General features: G+C 53.5%; 1 protein-coding gene across 20 annotated transcripts in view; it reads left to right on the top strand.

Moving 5' to 3' along the window:
- Positions 1-15,368, top strand: part of LOC123353129 (collagen alpha-1(VII) chain-like) — a 196,477-nt gene that overhangs the window by 109,017 nt on the left and 72,092 nt on the right. For 12 of the 20 annotated variants that reach the window (XM_044994027.1, XM_044994002.1, XM_044993994.1 and 9 more), the window contains 11 exons: positions 69-104; positions 241-294; positions 1,961-2,005; positions 3,910-3,945; positions 4,421-4,480; positions 5,284-5,409; positions 7,497-7,568; positions 8,043-8,078; positions 9,725-9,784; positions 12,398-12,442; positions 14,867-14,902. In XM_044994027.1, coding sequence (XP_044849962.1) covers positions 69-104; positions 241-294; positions 1,961-2,005; positions 3,910-3,945; positions 4,421-4,480; positions 5,284-5,409; positions 7,497-7,568; positions 8,043-8,078; positions 9,725-9,784; positions 12,398-12,442; positions 14,867-14,902 — 606 coding nt within the window. Of the gene's footprint in view, positions 1-68; positions 105-240; positions 295-1,960; positions 2,006-3,909; positions 3,946-4,420; positions 4,481-5,283; positions 5,410-7,496; positions 7,569-8,042; positions 8,079-9,724; positions 11,344-12,397; positions 12,443-12,773; positions 13,346-14,197; positions 14,322-14,866; positions 14,903-15,368 lie in introns of those variants that run through there. The other 8 variants (XR_006574415.1, XR_006574416.1, XR_006574419.1 and 5 more) reach the window with 8 other exon arrangements.

The following is a 15,368-nucleotide window of genomic DNA, read 5'->3' as shown; positions in this document are numbered from 1 at the left end:
AAATATTAGCATGCAATCATACGCTGTCCTCTGAAAACTCCTCTTCTTTTTTTTTTTTTAAATTCAAGACATATCCAGGACCTCAAGGCGCAAGGAGGATCAAGGTAATACATTTATTTTATAGAGCTGTTACTACAGCTCCATGTGTGTTAGATGCAGCTGGTTCTTCATCATTCTGTCCAAAATCTCCTGTTTGATTGTGTGTGGGGGGGGGTGGGGGACTCTATTTTCTTTTTGCAGAAGCAGGAGTCAGACATGGTGGATCCAGAACTGGAGCCATTCCAAGGTCAAAAGGTCTGAGTTTTTCTTTAACGTTTTAACAAAACAAACAAACAAAAACCCCACAGAATCGGAGCTTTGTCGCAAAGCTGAGCTGAAAGGCCTTTAAAGACGAATTAAATCCTTGAAGATCCCAAATAATCATCAGCCTATTGGGCCTGACTCCCCACAGCCCAATGTCTTGTAAAGTCATTTACACTGGAGCAAAGTGGGGTGTCAGTTCTTGTTGCTGTTTATTATTTGTATTATGGTACCATTTAGAAGCCCCAGCTGAGATCAAGAGCCTCTTGTGCAAGGTGCTGTACATGCATATGAAGAGTTTCCTGTCTCAATACATGATACAGACAAAAGTGGGAGAAAGGAGGTCGTATTATTCCCATTTTACAGATGGGCAGCTGAGGTGCAGGAAGTTCAAAGTGTACGGCTACACTGCACACTATGCCCGGGCTCCGACTCAGGTTTGAGCCCAAGCCCCACTTCCATCCACACACTTGGGTCAGCCAGCACTCAGGACCTGGGTTCTGTGACTTGGCTCCAAGCCCTGTTGTTTTACAGTGTGGACGCAGCTCAAGCTGCAGATCTGAGTCAGAAGATCTGTGTAGTGAGGTCTGGATGTGTTAGCATGGCTGTGAGATCTGGGTCCAGCGATAGTAAGCCACAAAGCTGTGGGGATGCCCAAGCATAGGCTTGGAAACACCAAATGCACAAACTCAGCTCCCACAGACCCAGGTTCACAATGTAGGGTAGACATAACCTTGGCTGGCCCAGGGTCACTGTGGGAATTGAGGGATGCAGTGGTGCGTCATTTGTTCGTGTTGCTCTCCATGTTTGCAGGAGAAACCCAAAGGCAGATCTCAGCAGGTGAAAAGCATTGCTGGAGCTTGGCTCACGATGATGCCATCCAGGGCCAGCGCAACCCATTAGGCGCGCTAACATTTAGGGGGCGGCGACCGCGGTGGCCGGATCTTCTGCTGCCTCTGTCGGGGGTGGCATTTCGGGGACGGGACCTTCCGCCGCCTCTGTTGGGGGTGGCATTTCGGGGGCGGGACCTTCCGCCACCTAGGATGGCAAAAAAGCTGGCGGCGCTCCTGATACCGTCACAAGGACCACCAGCCCTCATGCAAATTCCAGCCCTGCCTGGGGAAAACTCCCTCTGATTGGCTGCCGCCCCCACTTCCCCACCGTCTGGGGAAGAGCAGCCAATGAGCACGAAGCAGGCAGAGCTCTCCCACTGCCCCTCAGGAGATGGAGCCTGGCCTATGGAAGAGGCCCCCAAACTACAACTCCCATGAGGCACTATGGCAGTATTTCCAAATATTTCCAGTTTTCAGCCAGAATTTTTCGGCCTCAAATTTCCACCAAATAATCAATTTTCCTTGGAAATTTCCAATGAAAAGGGATTTAGGGTTTTTTGGTTGAAATTTTCTTTGCGGGGGGAATCACATTTCACCCAGTTCTGTCCTATAGGCCCCTCTCCCTGTGTTAGAATAACAGCCAATCTCCCTTGTTCCCACCCACACCACAACGAACGTACATCCGCCCCCTCCATCATGTCTGTACTCGATGTATTTCCATTGTGCCCATCATTGTGGTATCTAGGCATCGACTGGACAGATTGAGGGCTCTGGTCAGTCACTAAGGTTAGCACAAAGGAGTGAAAGAGCGGCTTTTTGCTTTGCAGGGAGAAAAGGGATCTCCCGGAGCCAGGGGAGACAAAGGAGAAAAGGTACCTTTCAGTTGTTTTGTGTGTTGCAGCAATTTTTGACACGGGGAGCGAGTCCCCAGCTCCCTAGGGGGCTGACCTGGCTATCCATTGCCAGCCAACTACTAACTCAAGTCCTAGATGGATCTGGAGCCCGGGAGATTGAAATGGGGCCCTGATTGCTACGAGAGTGACCTGTGTCGGCACATGTGTAATTAGTTAAAGATCACGTGCCAATAGATAGTACCTAAGAATACGTCGGCCTCTTTCTGCAGCAGACCTGAGTTCCCTACTGCCTTGGGGCTTCTGTTTGTGCAAAACGGGGGTGCAATGCTATCAGCTTGGAACGGGGAGCATCTCACAGGCTCTTCGCACTGGTGGAAAGGATGGCGGAAGGTGCAAGGCAGTGGGACGTGGGCCCAGTCTGTCCGGCTCAGCGGCAGACCTCAAGCAGGATCCCCCGAAGCTCTTGCTGTGCTGATCCAGGTGCTCGTAGCAATGCGCTGTCCTAGGGGGTGTGGCCTTTCTTATTTTACAGATGGCTCTAGTGAAATAAACAAGGTGGAAATATTCAAATGTTCCAGGATGCAAAGGAGAGGGGAACGCGGTTCTCAGTCAGGGCAGGGAAGCAGCACAAAGGATTGCTGCAGACTTAGGAGAGATGATGGGCCAGTGTGAACCCAGGGTGACAGAGCGGGAGGTACCTGGGGTCATACAACAGTTCCCACCAAGTATCAGTGAAAGACCATCCTGGGCAGGCCTTTTAAGCCATATGTCCAGCGTCTAGGGCCACTGAAGTAGATTGCACTGAGTCTATGCCGTGCCATTTGTATCCAGAGAGTGGGCGGATGGGTCAACCGGGATGGGAATGCCACTGCACAGCCAGCGATCATGCGGTTGCTAAAAGTTTGGTGGCACAATAAGCTTGCTAGTGATGGACATCGACTGAACGTCTAGCAAGACCATCTTAAGGACCTAGCTAGGGATCGACCTGATTGGCGTTCAATCCGCAAGGAGGCTGCGTGTCTTTGGGATAACGATGATCGGAAAGCTGGCTGGGCCACCTGTTCTACGTAGGCATGTCGAAGGCATGTCACTGTAAAAGTGTCTTGGGAGCAAGGAGGGAAGAAACTGCAAGCATCAGAATGGTTTGCTCGCGGGGTTGTGTCATTAAATGGTCACACTGCATTGCTGTCTGTAACGTGCATGCTCTGTAGTGAGGGAGATGAGGAAGGACTGGGCATCTACAAGAGGTGATGTCTTCTCCTTGCCAAGGGAGATGGGGGAGCCGGGAGAGAACTTGAGCTGCAAAGTCTAGATCCGGATCCAGATCAGAAGTTTCTTATGGTTCTACTGTTGGGATCTAGCGTGTGGGTTTTGCCCATAGGAAAGATAAAGACTTAGATCCAAATTCCCCCAGTGTTTGAGGCATTCAGACCCTCTTTAGTTCCCGCCTAGCTCTAGTACTGACCAGATCCACGGTGAATTCGAAAGAGCGGGCTGCTGGCCTAAGATTGTTTGTTCCTGATGCTTAAGAGCTCCTTTGAAGCTGCTTCCTACAGACAAGAGCTCCTGGATTTTAACCCCCAAAGCAGTCATTCTGTCCCTAAAACCCACTCCTTCATAGCTGCGAGGGACCTGCTGGTGATTCCAAGGGTTAGACTGCAGGAAAGATCTACGACTTATCTGTATACACTTAGGATCATTCAGCTAGTGCTCTCCGTCCCTTTTGCTCCATGACCATGCTTCCTGTGCCCTCGTGGTGAGTGGCAGCAGCAGTTCCTAGCCCCCAGTTATGACCTGCCGGAGATTCTCTGTGCCCCTTGCAGATTACACAGAAATCTCTGACACGGTTCCCGGTCCCATGCAGGGCATGTTTCAGCCAGCCCTCTTCCCCAGCAATGATCACGGGTTCTCTTCATTCCTAGGGCACTAAAGGAGACAGAGGAGAAAATGGTCAAAAGGTAAGAGACAACTTTGGTACCATACTCAAGGACTCACCTGCTTAGGCCGTTCTTACACCATTAGAATTCATGTCTTGCTGTCCCTTCCTGGTTCTTCTCTCTACACAAAAGGGCTTTGGTCAGTAATGCTGCGTATATAGAGCTAATCATTGTAGATGATCAGCTGCTGCCTACCCCTGTCTCTTCCGTTTTCTCCAGCGTTGAGCTGTTTAGCTTCTCTCTGTAGTTCTCTCCCTCTGGGATTGGGCCATATAACTCTCCTCCCTCAACGGCGGATGCAGCAGCCTTACATCCATCTATCTTGGGTGGGTTCTGTAGCTCCCGTCCCCGAAGTATTGACTTCAGCGGGGGTTGGATTGGGCCTGAAGTGAGCAGCACGTAGTGATGTGTCCAGTATGATTTTGACAGGCCCCTGATGGAGGAAGTGGCGTGTTTCTGATTGTTCTTGATCTCCTCCCCTTGTCTCTCTTTACAGGGAGAACCAGGAATTGGGTTCAGAGGCCCCGTTGGTCAGGCTGGGCCCCCTGGGCATAAGGTAAGTGGACAGGATCTCACTTTGTGTGCACATCATCCAGGATGCTCTCTCTTTGTGCCCCTTGCCGATCACACAACCACCATGCAGGCAGGCACCAAGGGGCCACGGGGCTCAGTGGGGCTTGCAGAGATGGGCTACCAAAGCCAGTCGAGGCTTTGGAAGGCAAGACCACCCATGTGTTCCAAACGCACAGCCCTAGGGGCTGTCTCCTGCATGGCACTGTTTCACACCAGACGTTTCCTTTGGGGTGGGCAGATGGAGGGTCGTTTTACCGTTGCCAGAGCGGGATGCTGAAGAATCAGGGGCGAAGTGTATTAGCCTGGCTGCACTTGTTGAGATCCCAGGACTGAAATAAATGGGGCATTGCAGGCATGTCAGGATTGGGGGGCATTGGTGGAGCCATTTTCGGGCTGGAATAATAGAGGTGAGCTCACAGGTCAGCGTTAAGATGCTCTGGCAGAGCAGTGTGGGGCATGGCTGGCGGGGGGGGGGGTACTACTGCAGGGCAGAGGTGGGAGTGTGAGCTGCGTGGGAGGCGAGGACTGGGGCGGTGGTGGGTGTTGCAGGTCTCACAAGGGCAGCAGTGTGCAGAGAGGTGCCTGTCAGCCCTGTGCCTGGCTCAGGCCAGTGTCATTGCATGGGCACTCGGTGGACTCAGCAGTTAAATCTGGAAGGAGCAGTAGATGACAAGGGAGCAGAGAATCCCTTGCGAGTAGCCTGCTGGTCATAGCTACAGTGAGCTGTGTTACCAGGGAGCCCGTGGCTCGTGTTGTGACTACATCCACACGATTCCTTTGCCACAGGGGGAGCCCGGGGCCCCCGGACCTCCGGGAGTGCAGGGCATCCAGGGTATTCGTGGCAACCCTGGCATTCCAGGATCACCAGGAGAGAGAGGACCCACAGGTCCACCGGGCATGCCAGGGCAGAAGGTAGGTGATGGGCACTAAAGAGTGAGTGTGGTGGGGGTGGGGAGAGAGGACTGCATTGTACCCACAATCGCAAGGCACAAGGGTGCAAACAGATGCTGAGGCTCTGTGAGAAGACGTGTGGTGGGAGGGACCTCACGCAACGTGGGACAACCAGTCCCAAGGGCCACTACCGTTCCCCCACACCCAGCTGAAATCTTGCCTGAGAGATTCAGGAGGCAGAGCTGTTCTCAGCACATGTCCTGCTGCAGGAGCATGAAGACCTTCTTCTCCGGGAAATGGCTGTGTCACCCTGACACAGACCGGATTCCAAGCTCATCAGTCTCAGTGCTACAAGCACAGCAGTTCCAGCGCGGTGAGCAAGCTCTCGTGTTGTGAGTGAAGAACTGTGTGATGCACGGGGACAGTTAATCCTTGCCAGGCGGTTCTGAGGTTGGAATGTTCCTTTGCTCGGTTTTTCATGCGACACCGAGAGCAGTCCCATGTGTTGAATCACCAGGGCGCTTGGAAGCTGCTGTATCTAATGTTAGACCACATCAGCCAGTCCAGCCCAGGAAAAACAAACAGTAGCCCCCTCCCAAGCACTGCTCCCCTTGCATGGGGCCTGATCACTGTTCCCACTTGCCCTCCAACAGTGGTTCACTCTTTCCCCCTCTTCCCCACATTTATTAACTCCCCGAGGCTGTGAAGCCACAGGGGACCATCTAAGCTGACCTCCTGCGTAACACAGGCTGGAGAACCTCACCCTAGAGATTCCAGCATCAAGCCCAGACCTGGTCTGTGAGCTAGAGCATCTTGTCTCTATCAGCTTGTGCGGATGGTAGTACGCTGGAGAATTTCAAATGACCTACTCAACAGTCGAACCTAGGGATGGTCAGACTGCATCAGACCCACGCTCCCTCTAGCTCAGTAGCCGATCTCTGACATTGTCCAAACAAGCTTTCTCCCTGGGATGGATCTCCAGATCTGCCTGCAGAGCCAGCCACCCTCTGCAGAGCCAGACCAAAGGGATCTTCTTTTTAATTCCTAGAAAGACTCAGAGTTGCTTAGTGTGATCTGGGGAGGTGGAGGCGGTTCCTCAGCCGCCCCCTTGTAGAAGGGTTTGGCCAGGGCTCGTCCCTCTCTGGACAGCAGGGAATCACACCACCTTGCTACTTCCCTTCAGTTGTGACGGGGAATTACCCTGGCCACGGGAGTCTCTCGCCGCGGCAGCAGTAGAGGCAAAACACGAATAGTTATTCACGGCTGGTCGGCGGGCAGTAGTGAGTCACGGGCTCAGGTCCTCAGACAGGAGCTGGGCGACTGTTATATAATGAGCAGGCCCCGGCCCTGGGTCAGGGCGTCAATGGCTCAGGCCCTCAGGCAGGGCTGAGCAAAGGCAGGTAGACAGCAAGTCCAGACTCTTGGCTCCGAAGGGCCTGGGAGAGGGGGAGTCAGCCACCCGTGAGTTGGGAGGCAGGGGGGACACAGGCCCTCCCACTCCACTGCATCCCAGCCCGGGCCCTAGCAGTGGCAGAAGACCCGCTGCTGTGTCAGTAAGATCCTGGCCGCAACACATGGGCATAGGCTCTGGCAGTGCTGCAGCCAGACTAGGGTCGGCTGCCCCTGGGCTACTGCCTAACTCCCCCTCGTGTGGTACCTGGGTCTGGACGGTGTCCTCTGGGGGGTCCAGCACCATGCTCCTCAGGGTACCTGGCGAGGGGCAGGCTTGACAGCTCCTCAGGGCTCTGGTCAGCGTCAGGCGTCGGCAGGTCAGGCCAGTCACCGGGTCCGCCACCAGTTGCCGGGGTCTCCCAACCGGGAGCTAGGCCACAGGCGTCTGGCCTCTCCGGCGGCTGTTCTTCTAGTGAGCTCTGGGGTTGAGTTTTTATACTTCCTGTCCTGCGCCTTGACCTCCAGGAGGCGGGTGCAGGATTTTCTGGCTCCTCCCACTTTGGGGTCCAGAGAGGCTCGTCCCTCTCAGGGCTGGTGGGGAACCACACCGCCTCGCTACACCCTTCCTTTAACCCAACCCCCTGCCCTTTGCCTTACAACTGTTGTAAGCTTCTTCTACTGCCCATCTCCCTCTTAACGGCTTTTCTGTTTTGAAGGGGGAACGCGGTAAGAGAGGCAGGAATGGATCCACTGGGCCGGCAGGATCTCCAGGGCCCCCGGGAAAACAGGTGACCTTTGGTTACTTTCACTGTTGCATTCCTTGAGTGAGCTACTCGTACCCTTGTTGTTGTATATTTTGTGCGTTTCCCCAGTCATGGACCAGGATCCATGGGTTCGGCACCGCACAAACACAGATCCTTAGTGCACAGACCCCAGACTGTGAGGGGGAGTCCTACACAGGGGCTGGGAGGGGACGGTGCATGGATCCTTCCACATGCAGATTTGGCCTCCGGTCAGGAGTGAGGCCCAATGGCAGAGGGATCACGGCAGGGAAGTTGGTGCTGCTGCCCATGCTGTATCTGTCCCGTGGAGGGAAGGAGGGAGGGCTTTGTTCTCCGGCTCTCAGCCCAGTTCTTTTCACCCGCACTGAATTCCTTTTGCTGTGTGTATTACAACCTGCCCGCTGCTCGCCGGCTCCGTTCCTTGGGGCACAGTGCATCAGAGGTGTTACAAACCAAAGTGTGTGTCTCCTTGCTCCGCAGGGGATCCGAGGGCTGCCCGGGACCAATGGCAACAAGGTGAGCTGCGGATGGCGGGAAAGACAGAGACGATGCCAGAATGAATCCCCAAACGGTAGCCTCTGCCCAAAGCTATGGGCAGGGATGGAGGGGTGGGAATTGCACTCTGAGGAGGGCTGAAAGGAAACACCCCATACAGCTGGAAGCCATGCCTGACCCCATCCCACATCCCCACCTGCTTAGGGTTGCCTAGTGACTGGTTTGTGACTGGACACTCTGTTCAAAAGGGGACCTGTACAGTGTCCGGTCAAATGCACTGACTGGACACCGAAAGTTCAGTTACCGTGGGTGGGAGCAGGGAGAGGCACTGGGTCAACAACCCGCACCAGCTCCTGCTCAGCCGGGGCTGCCGCCTCCTACCTGCATCTCATGGGCAGACAGGCTCCGTGTCAAGGGCTGCAGCCCCTGTCCCAGCCCTGGAGCAGAGGGAGCCCAGCTCGGGGGGCGGGAGGGTGGTGGAGAGGCTCGAGTGATGAGGAAGGGGGAGAGCAGCGACGGGCCTCAGGAAGAGGCAGAGCAGGGGCTGGGGACTCGGGAGGAGCGGGTGGCGGAAGGTTCCAGTGCTCCTGCTGTAGTGTGCGGTTTTCAGAAATTCGAAGTTGGCAATCCTACACCTGCTCCCCCGTCATGCACTTTCCCCCCGCGAACCCACACACCCGAATGGTCTCCTCTAACGAGAGGCCTGATCCCAAGCCCAGGGAGGTTTTCCCGTGGATTGCAGTGGGCTTCCAATCAGCCCCCTACTTGAGGGATTATCACTTCCTACTAACTTGTAAAAAAATGGAAAAATTAATTAAGAAAACCCTGGGACGGATGGGATCCAGGCGAGCTGCCCCACCCCGTTGTGGTTTTGTTGCACGCCGGTTGCATGCCCGTGCTTTAGGCTGTGTCTGTGTGCAGCACAGTTGCCCTGGGTGATTGACACCTGGGTCTGAGCCCCTTTGTTAGCCTCGCCCAGGTGTGAGCATCCCCGCTGGCGAGTCCTACCTGCGTCACTGTGTCCTTGTGCTCTCTGCACTTCCCCGTGTGTACCAGGAGCACTGCCCACGCGTCTTTGTGCTGCGACGCTCTAGGATTCTTTTCTGGTCAATTGCAGGAGAACGTCTCTGTCCTTCAGGGGAAACTGTGGCACGGCATTGGAGGACTGTCACCACTCGAGTGGTTTAGCCAGTGTCCTCACGCCAAAGTGGGCGAGTTCCAACCCAAGTTCCAACTGGGGAAGGTGGCCCTGGCTTAAGCCTCCTCCAAACCCAGATCCGAGGTTTTTCTGTGTGGACTGTAGGGGTGTGTGTGGATAAGAGCCTGGGTTAACTGTGCAGCGTAGACATACCCTTTGAGGTTGCCCTCTTAAATTGCGGGCCCCTCCGGGCAGGGGCTGTGATTTGTCACCTGTCTGTGAGGCAGCTCTCCTGCCGTTGGCACTAGAGCAATAACAGGGGGATAGGAGTGGTTTGGGCCCAGCTGTTGTGGTCTTTGCAATACAAAAGATTGAGCCAACGCCCACTGGAACTGATGGCAAAATGCCCATTGATTTCAGGGGGCTTTGCCTCATGCCCTACATAATAACAGAGGAGTCTGGCGCCGAGAGGAGGAATGTGCAGCTGTGTCCCTAAAATGACCCCTTTGTGTTCCTTTCTGTTGTGCAGGGGGAGATTGGCCTCGGTGTGGCAGGTGCGAGAGGTCCCCGTGGACTGCCTGGCCCTGGGGTAGGTCGTTTCATCACCACGCCAGGTTCCGTTCGGTTCTCTCATTGCAATGTCTGTTCCGAACATGCTAAATGTGTTATCGTGCAATAACCACTCATATCAAAAGCCCCTTCAGGTGCTGATCCTTTGAATTCCTTTGAATTTTTACTGAGACCAAATTTGGCCGTGCTCAGAGGCGATGGGCTCTGTCCACCGCACACACACCTGTGCCTCTGTGGAGTTGGCATGAAGCTAATGCTCCCTCCCACCACTACTGATCTGCCCCCATGGTGCAAAGGAGGCGTCATGGGAATTACACTGACTGGCTGCGTCTCTCTCTGAGCCACCAGACCATGATCTCCCACCCTGCTCCTTTGCACTCAGCCACCCCACCCTGCCTCCCGGTGGCACAGGTGGAAACCACACCTCAGTAAGTGAACGTAACGGAGGCTGAGGGCCTGATGCTGATCTCATGGAGGGTATGTCTCTGCAGAGGAAAAGCAGATCACGGGCTACCCTACCCCTGAGCTACCTTAAATCCAAGTTAGTGGGGTAACAGCAACAGTGAAGACAGATACTCCCTGCAAAGCCTGGCATAGACCCTGGGTACGTTCTTAGCTTGCTAGCCCGCACTTCACTGCTAACGTCACCCACGCTAGATGGCTTCAAGCTAGCTCAGGTAGGCTAGCCTGGTGCACAGCTCCTGCTGTGTAAACTTACACTCACACTCACGTAGCTTCATGGCCTTCCGTGGATTTACTCCTCATTTACACTGCCATAAACGTGTGGCTGTCCATCCAGCCTGGCTTCCCAGATCTTTCTGTTCATTTAAAATGAATTAAAAGAATTAACACGTGAATTCCTCTCTGCCTCCCCACCCCTGGAATAAAATGCAGGCAAATTTTAACAAATGTCTGTAAAGTGCTAACCGTAAAGGGGCCCGATCCTGGGCCTGCAGGTGCTACTGTCGTATAAATGTCGTATAAACCTGAAGGGGGTTCCAAAGAGGACGGAGCTCGGCTGTTCTCAGTGGTGGCAGATGACAGAACAAGGAGCAATGGTCTCAAGTTGCAGTGGGGCAGGTCTAGGTTGGATATTAGGAAACATTTCGCTAGGAGGGTGGTGAAGCACTGGAATGGGTTACCTAGGGAGGGGGTGGAATCTCCATCCATAGAGGTTTTTAAGGCCTGGCTTAACAAATCCCTGACTGGGATGTTGGGGTTGGTCCTGCTTTGAGCAGGGGATTGGACTAGATGAGGTCTCTTCCAACCCTAATATTCTATGATTCTGTGAAATAATTATTGATAAAAAATAAACATCTTATTAGTACATTTGAACAGTGAGAGCTGAGCTTCTTAAGCAGAATAACACCCCCCCACACGGTGCAGTACCGGGGCGGGATGCAAACCCTCATGCAGCTAGATCAGAGAAGACGTCTTTATACGCTGCTTCCTCTGTGGCCGTTCTATGAATAAACTGACTTTCTCAAGCAAGACGTTTATACGAACGCACCAGCTGCCAGGAGAGCTGTTCAAATAGGCACCTGGGAAGTGCCGCTGACTGAGAATGTCAACAGCTGTGTAAGGTCTAGTGTAAATCTTGCTAAGGTGTTTTTTTTTTGTTTTTTTTTGTGGGTGGTGGGAGGTAATGAAACAATGAGGAGCTAATTCTACTTTTAGTACTGTTGTGTAAATCTAGAGTGACTCACTGGATTCTTTGGCGTTACGCTGGGTTTACACTCGTGTAACTCAGATGAGAACCTGGCCTCCCGGGGCGTACTTAGGTCTGTATAAAGGTCTGGCACTTGCGGTCAGACAGATCTCCCAGGATTTAGCTTGGAAGGCCAAAATGTACTGGATGAATTAGCTGGCAAGGCTACACTGCATATGAAGGTTTCCGAAGGGTTAATACATGAGTAATAGGTGTTCTAAGCAGGGTATAGGCACATGGGTTACATTTCATAGGAAGGCTACATATGCACACATTTTGTAAAGGGATAGGAAGATAACAGGCAAACAATTCCTATCAACAAATGTAGAGGGGACGGAGCAATGAGGCGCATTCCAGGCCAGATTCTGGGCTGCCTTATTTACGGTGCTTGGTCTCCCTGACATTCATGCAAACAGAACTCGGCCCTTTGCTTGTCGCAGAACAACTCCTGGAAACACTGGGAGCTGAGAAGATCGTTCCCTACCTCATCCTTTTCTGCTGGTCACCCACTGCTCCCTACCCCCCCAAGCAGGGTCTGTCTTGCCTCCTGTTCCCTACGCCGCATGCACAGGACAGCTGGAAACGCAGCTTTGTGATGAACACACCGTGACTTTCAAGCTGTCCAGGTCACCGTTCTCCACTTAGGGCAGGGGAACTGACACTAAATAATAGGCCGATGGCAGAGGGTCCAACCCTGCAGGCTCTCTGGCTCAAGTCCTCAAAGGTATTTAGGCGCTGAATTCCCAGTGGTTTCAATGGGAGTTCGGCTCCTAAATACCTTTGAGGATCTATGCACAGATCATCCATTGACTTCAGTGGGAGCACCATGCACAGAGGGCTCGCAGGATGGGGCTTGTGTGTATTATCCATGCTTTGTTGTTTTTGTAGACACCGTAATGAAACTAAATCTCTCTTTACTAACAGGGGGAGGAGGGCATTTCAGGAGTCCGAGGCCCCACTGGCATGATGGTAAGTCACTCAGAACAAAAGAACGGCCTTAGAGGGCCAGACCAGTGGTCCCTGTAGCCCAGCATCCCATCTTCTGACAGTGGCCGGTGCCAGACGCTTCAGAAGGAGTGAACAGAACAGGGCAATTATTGAGTGATCCAGCCCCTGAGGATGGTTTTGTGGCATCAGGCCCAAGACTGGCGGACGAGATGAGGTTTTCAAAGCCACATAGGGATAGGTGCCCACTTCCCACTGATTTTAATGGGAGTTGGGTGGGCAGATCCTATAGGTGGGTTTGAAAACATGGGGCACAACGCTGAGTGTAACTGACTTGCATTCCTTGCCCATTCAGCGTGACCCATCCACAAAGGGCTTTTGAATTCAGCATGCAGCTCCGTTCCCCCTGCATCCCTTTCTCTGCATGATTTCATGGAGCTCCGAGTCCGTACGAGCTCTTGCCCCGTGTTCCCAGAGGGGTGAGTTATGGGCCGAAAATCCCTGACTAGGTACAGCAATAACAACACAAGGTTCCAGGGAGTACCCGCAGAGGGGAATAAAGGAGAAGTAGATGGAATCTGATGGGAAATAGTGACAGTTGTGGAAACCCAGAGATTATTGTATTGCAAGGCCTGGCGGTAAACGCAGTGCATGGTGAGGGCACCTCTTACATTATTAAGGCAGAATAATTTAGTGGTTAAAACAGCAGGGTGGAGTCTGGAGACTTGAGTTCCATTCTCTGCTCTTCCACTTGGTGTGCCCTCAAAGACTTTAATGCCAGTGGAGACCATCCTGATCACTGAGTCTGACCTCCTGCACGTGGCAGGCCACAGAACCTTGCCCACCCACTCCTGTAGCAGACCCCTAACCTCTGGCTGAGCTACTGAAGTCCTCAAATTATGGTTTAAAGACGTTATGTTGCAGAGAATCCACCATTTACATTAGTTTAAACCTGCAAGTGCCCCATGCTGCAGAGGAAGGTGAACTCCCCCCTCCCCGCAGGAGCGGCGCCAGGGTTTTTGGCGCCCTAGGCGGGGGTCCTTCCGCGCTGCCGGTTGTTGGCGTCAATTCGGCGGTGAGAGGGTCCTTCCGCTCTCCCGGTCTTCGGGGCACTTCGGCGGCGGGTCCCGGAGCGAGTGAAGGACTTGCCGCCGAAGACCCGGAGCGCGGAAGGACTCCCCGCCGCCGAATTGCCGCCAAGGGCAGCAAAATGCCACCCCCCACAAATCCTGGTGCCCTAGGCGACTGCCTAGGTCACCTAAATGGAAGCACCAGCCCTGCCTCCTCGCTCCCCCCCGCAGGTCCCTGCCAATCTGACCTGGAGGAAAAATCCTTCCTGATCCCAAATCTGGCGATCAGTTAGACCCTGAGCATGTGGGCAAGACTCACCAACCAGACACCTGGGAAAGAATTCTCTGCAGTAGCTCAGAGCCGTCTCCATTTCATGTCCCATCTCCAGCCATTGGAGAGATTTGCTGCTACTGGTTGCAGGTCGGCTTCATGCCATTGTAGGTAACCTCCATGTACCCTTATGGAATTTGTTTAAAATGTCTGGGCCCCCTTTCTCCACCCATCTGTAAAATGGGGATAATGATCCTTCCCCAGCTTTGGAAAGCGCTTTGAGATCTTTGGATGCTATGTTAGTGCAGCCAATTTTGTCAGGATGTAGTTCAAAGCCTAGCATGCCGAAAGCCATGGAAGCCTGCCTCCTGGTTGTGTAAAGGATGGAATGGAGCCACTGGTGACTCCAGAGTGGGTCTCACGCTGCTTCTTCTGCAGTGTTCCCAGGAAGGATTGAATACGCCCACCGGGAGTAGACAGATGGTTATAAATGGAGAAGCTGTTGTTCTTCTGCACCACTTTGAGAATCAGCAGCCCCAAAGGAAGGAAAAGTCAGAAAAGTGCAAGTCTTTATTTACCTGTTCCCCAGTGCAGCGGGGGGTTGGAATGCTCGGCAGTGCTCATCTGGGATTCCAACGTCCAATTCCTTGCTTTGCTACAAGCTTTGTGTGACATGGGGCCGGGTGCTTAGGTCCCAGATCCTCAATGGCATGTAGATGCTTAACTTCCCCTGCCCTATGCCATGTGGTAAGAGCACGTCCCCGTCTCACTGGGGTGCTGTGAGGATAAATACAGAGTGTGAGGCGCTCAGATACTAGGGGCTGTATCAGTATCTCAGACAGATTGCTTTGCCCCATGCATATGAGGAGACGGGCCCAAGTCCTTTTGGGGATCCAGGCACTTGCCACAATCGGGGCCTGAGTCTCCTCTTTTGACAGCAGAGCCGTTCAACCAAGTCACCCCGGCGGGAGTAAGAGGCGACTCAAACCCTCTGTGCCGCGTTCGTCCTGTCCCCAGAGCCCTGCCCTCACCCGAGGAGGTTGCTGCTGCCTGCTGCGTTGCCTCCACCAGGTGTTCGTTCTGACATGCTGTTTCATGTGTTTGCAGGGTCTGAAAGGCCTGCCTGGAGCGAAAGGAGAAAGAGTAAGCAGCGGGCATCTTAGCTGGACTTTCTGCGGTGCCTGGTCACCTCATCCAGGCAGACTGCCAGTGGACGCCATGTTCCCCAGACCCATTGCTGAGGACACATGCTCCTACGCATATTTCAGCCAGTCTCCACCCACACATTATTCACTCTCCCTTTGCTCTGGTTTCCAGGGTCAGATTCTTGAGCGAGAGCCATGGGAGCTACCCAGGCTAAAATACCGCTCCCTAATGCAAACAAAAACAAAACCACGTTCACGGCCACCTTAAATCCGGTCATGGTGTCGTGTAGATGGGGGGCGATCCCTATATGTGAGCTGGGGAAAATAACACTGAGCTGCCTCATGGCGCTGTAGACAATGGGGAAACCGGTTGATGTTTGTGCAGCGCTTTGAGAACGTACGGTGGTATTTAGGGGCAAAGTATAGTGCGGATTATTCTTCCTGCCAGACAGTGAGGAATCCCA

The sequence above is a fragment of the Mauremys mutica genome, chromosome 1 (genome assembly GCF_020497125.1).
Source record: "Mauremys mutica isolate MM-2020 ecotype Southern chromosome 1, ASM2049712v1, whole genome shotgun sequence".
In the NCBI taxonomy this organism is placed as follows: Eukaryota; Metazoa; Chordata; order Testudines; family Geoemydidae; genus Mauremys; species Mauremys mutica.
The sequence above is the reverse complement of the archived record's forward strand: the minus strand, read 5'-3'. Positions and strand labels throughout refer to the sequence as shown.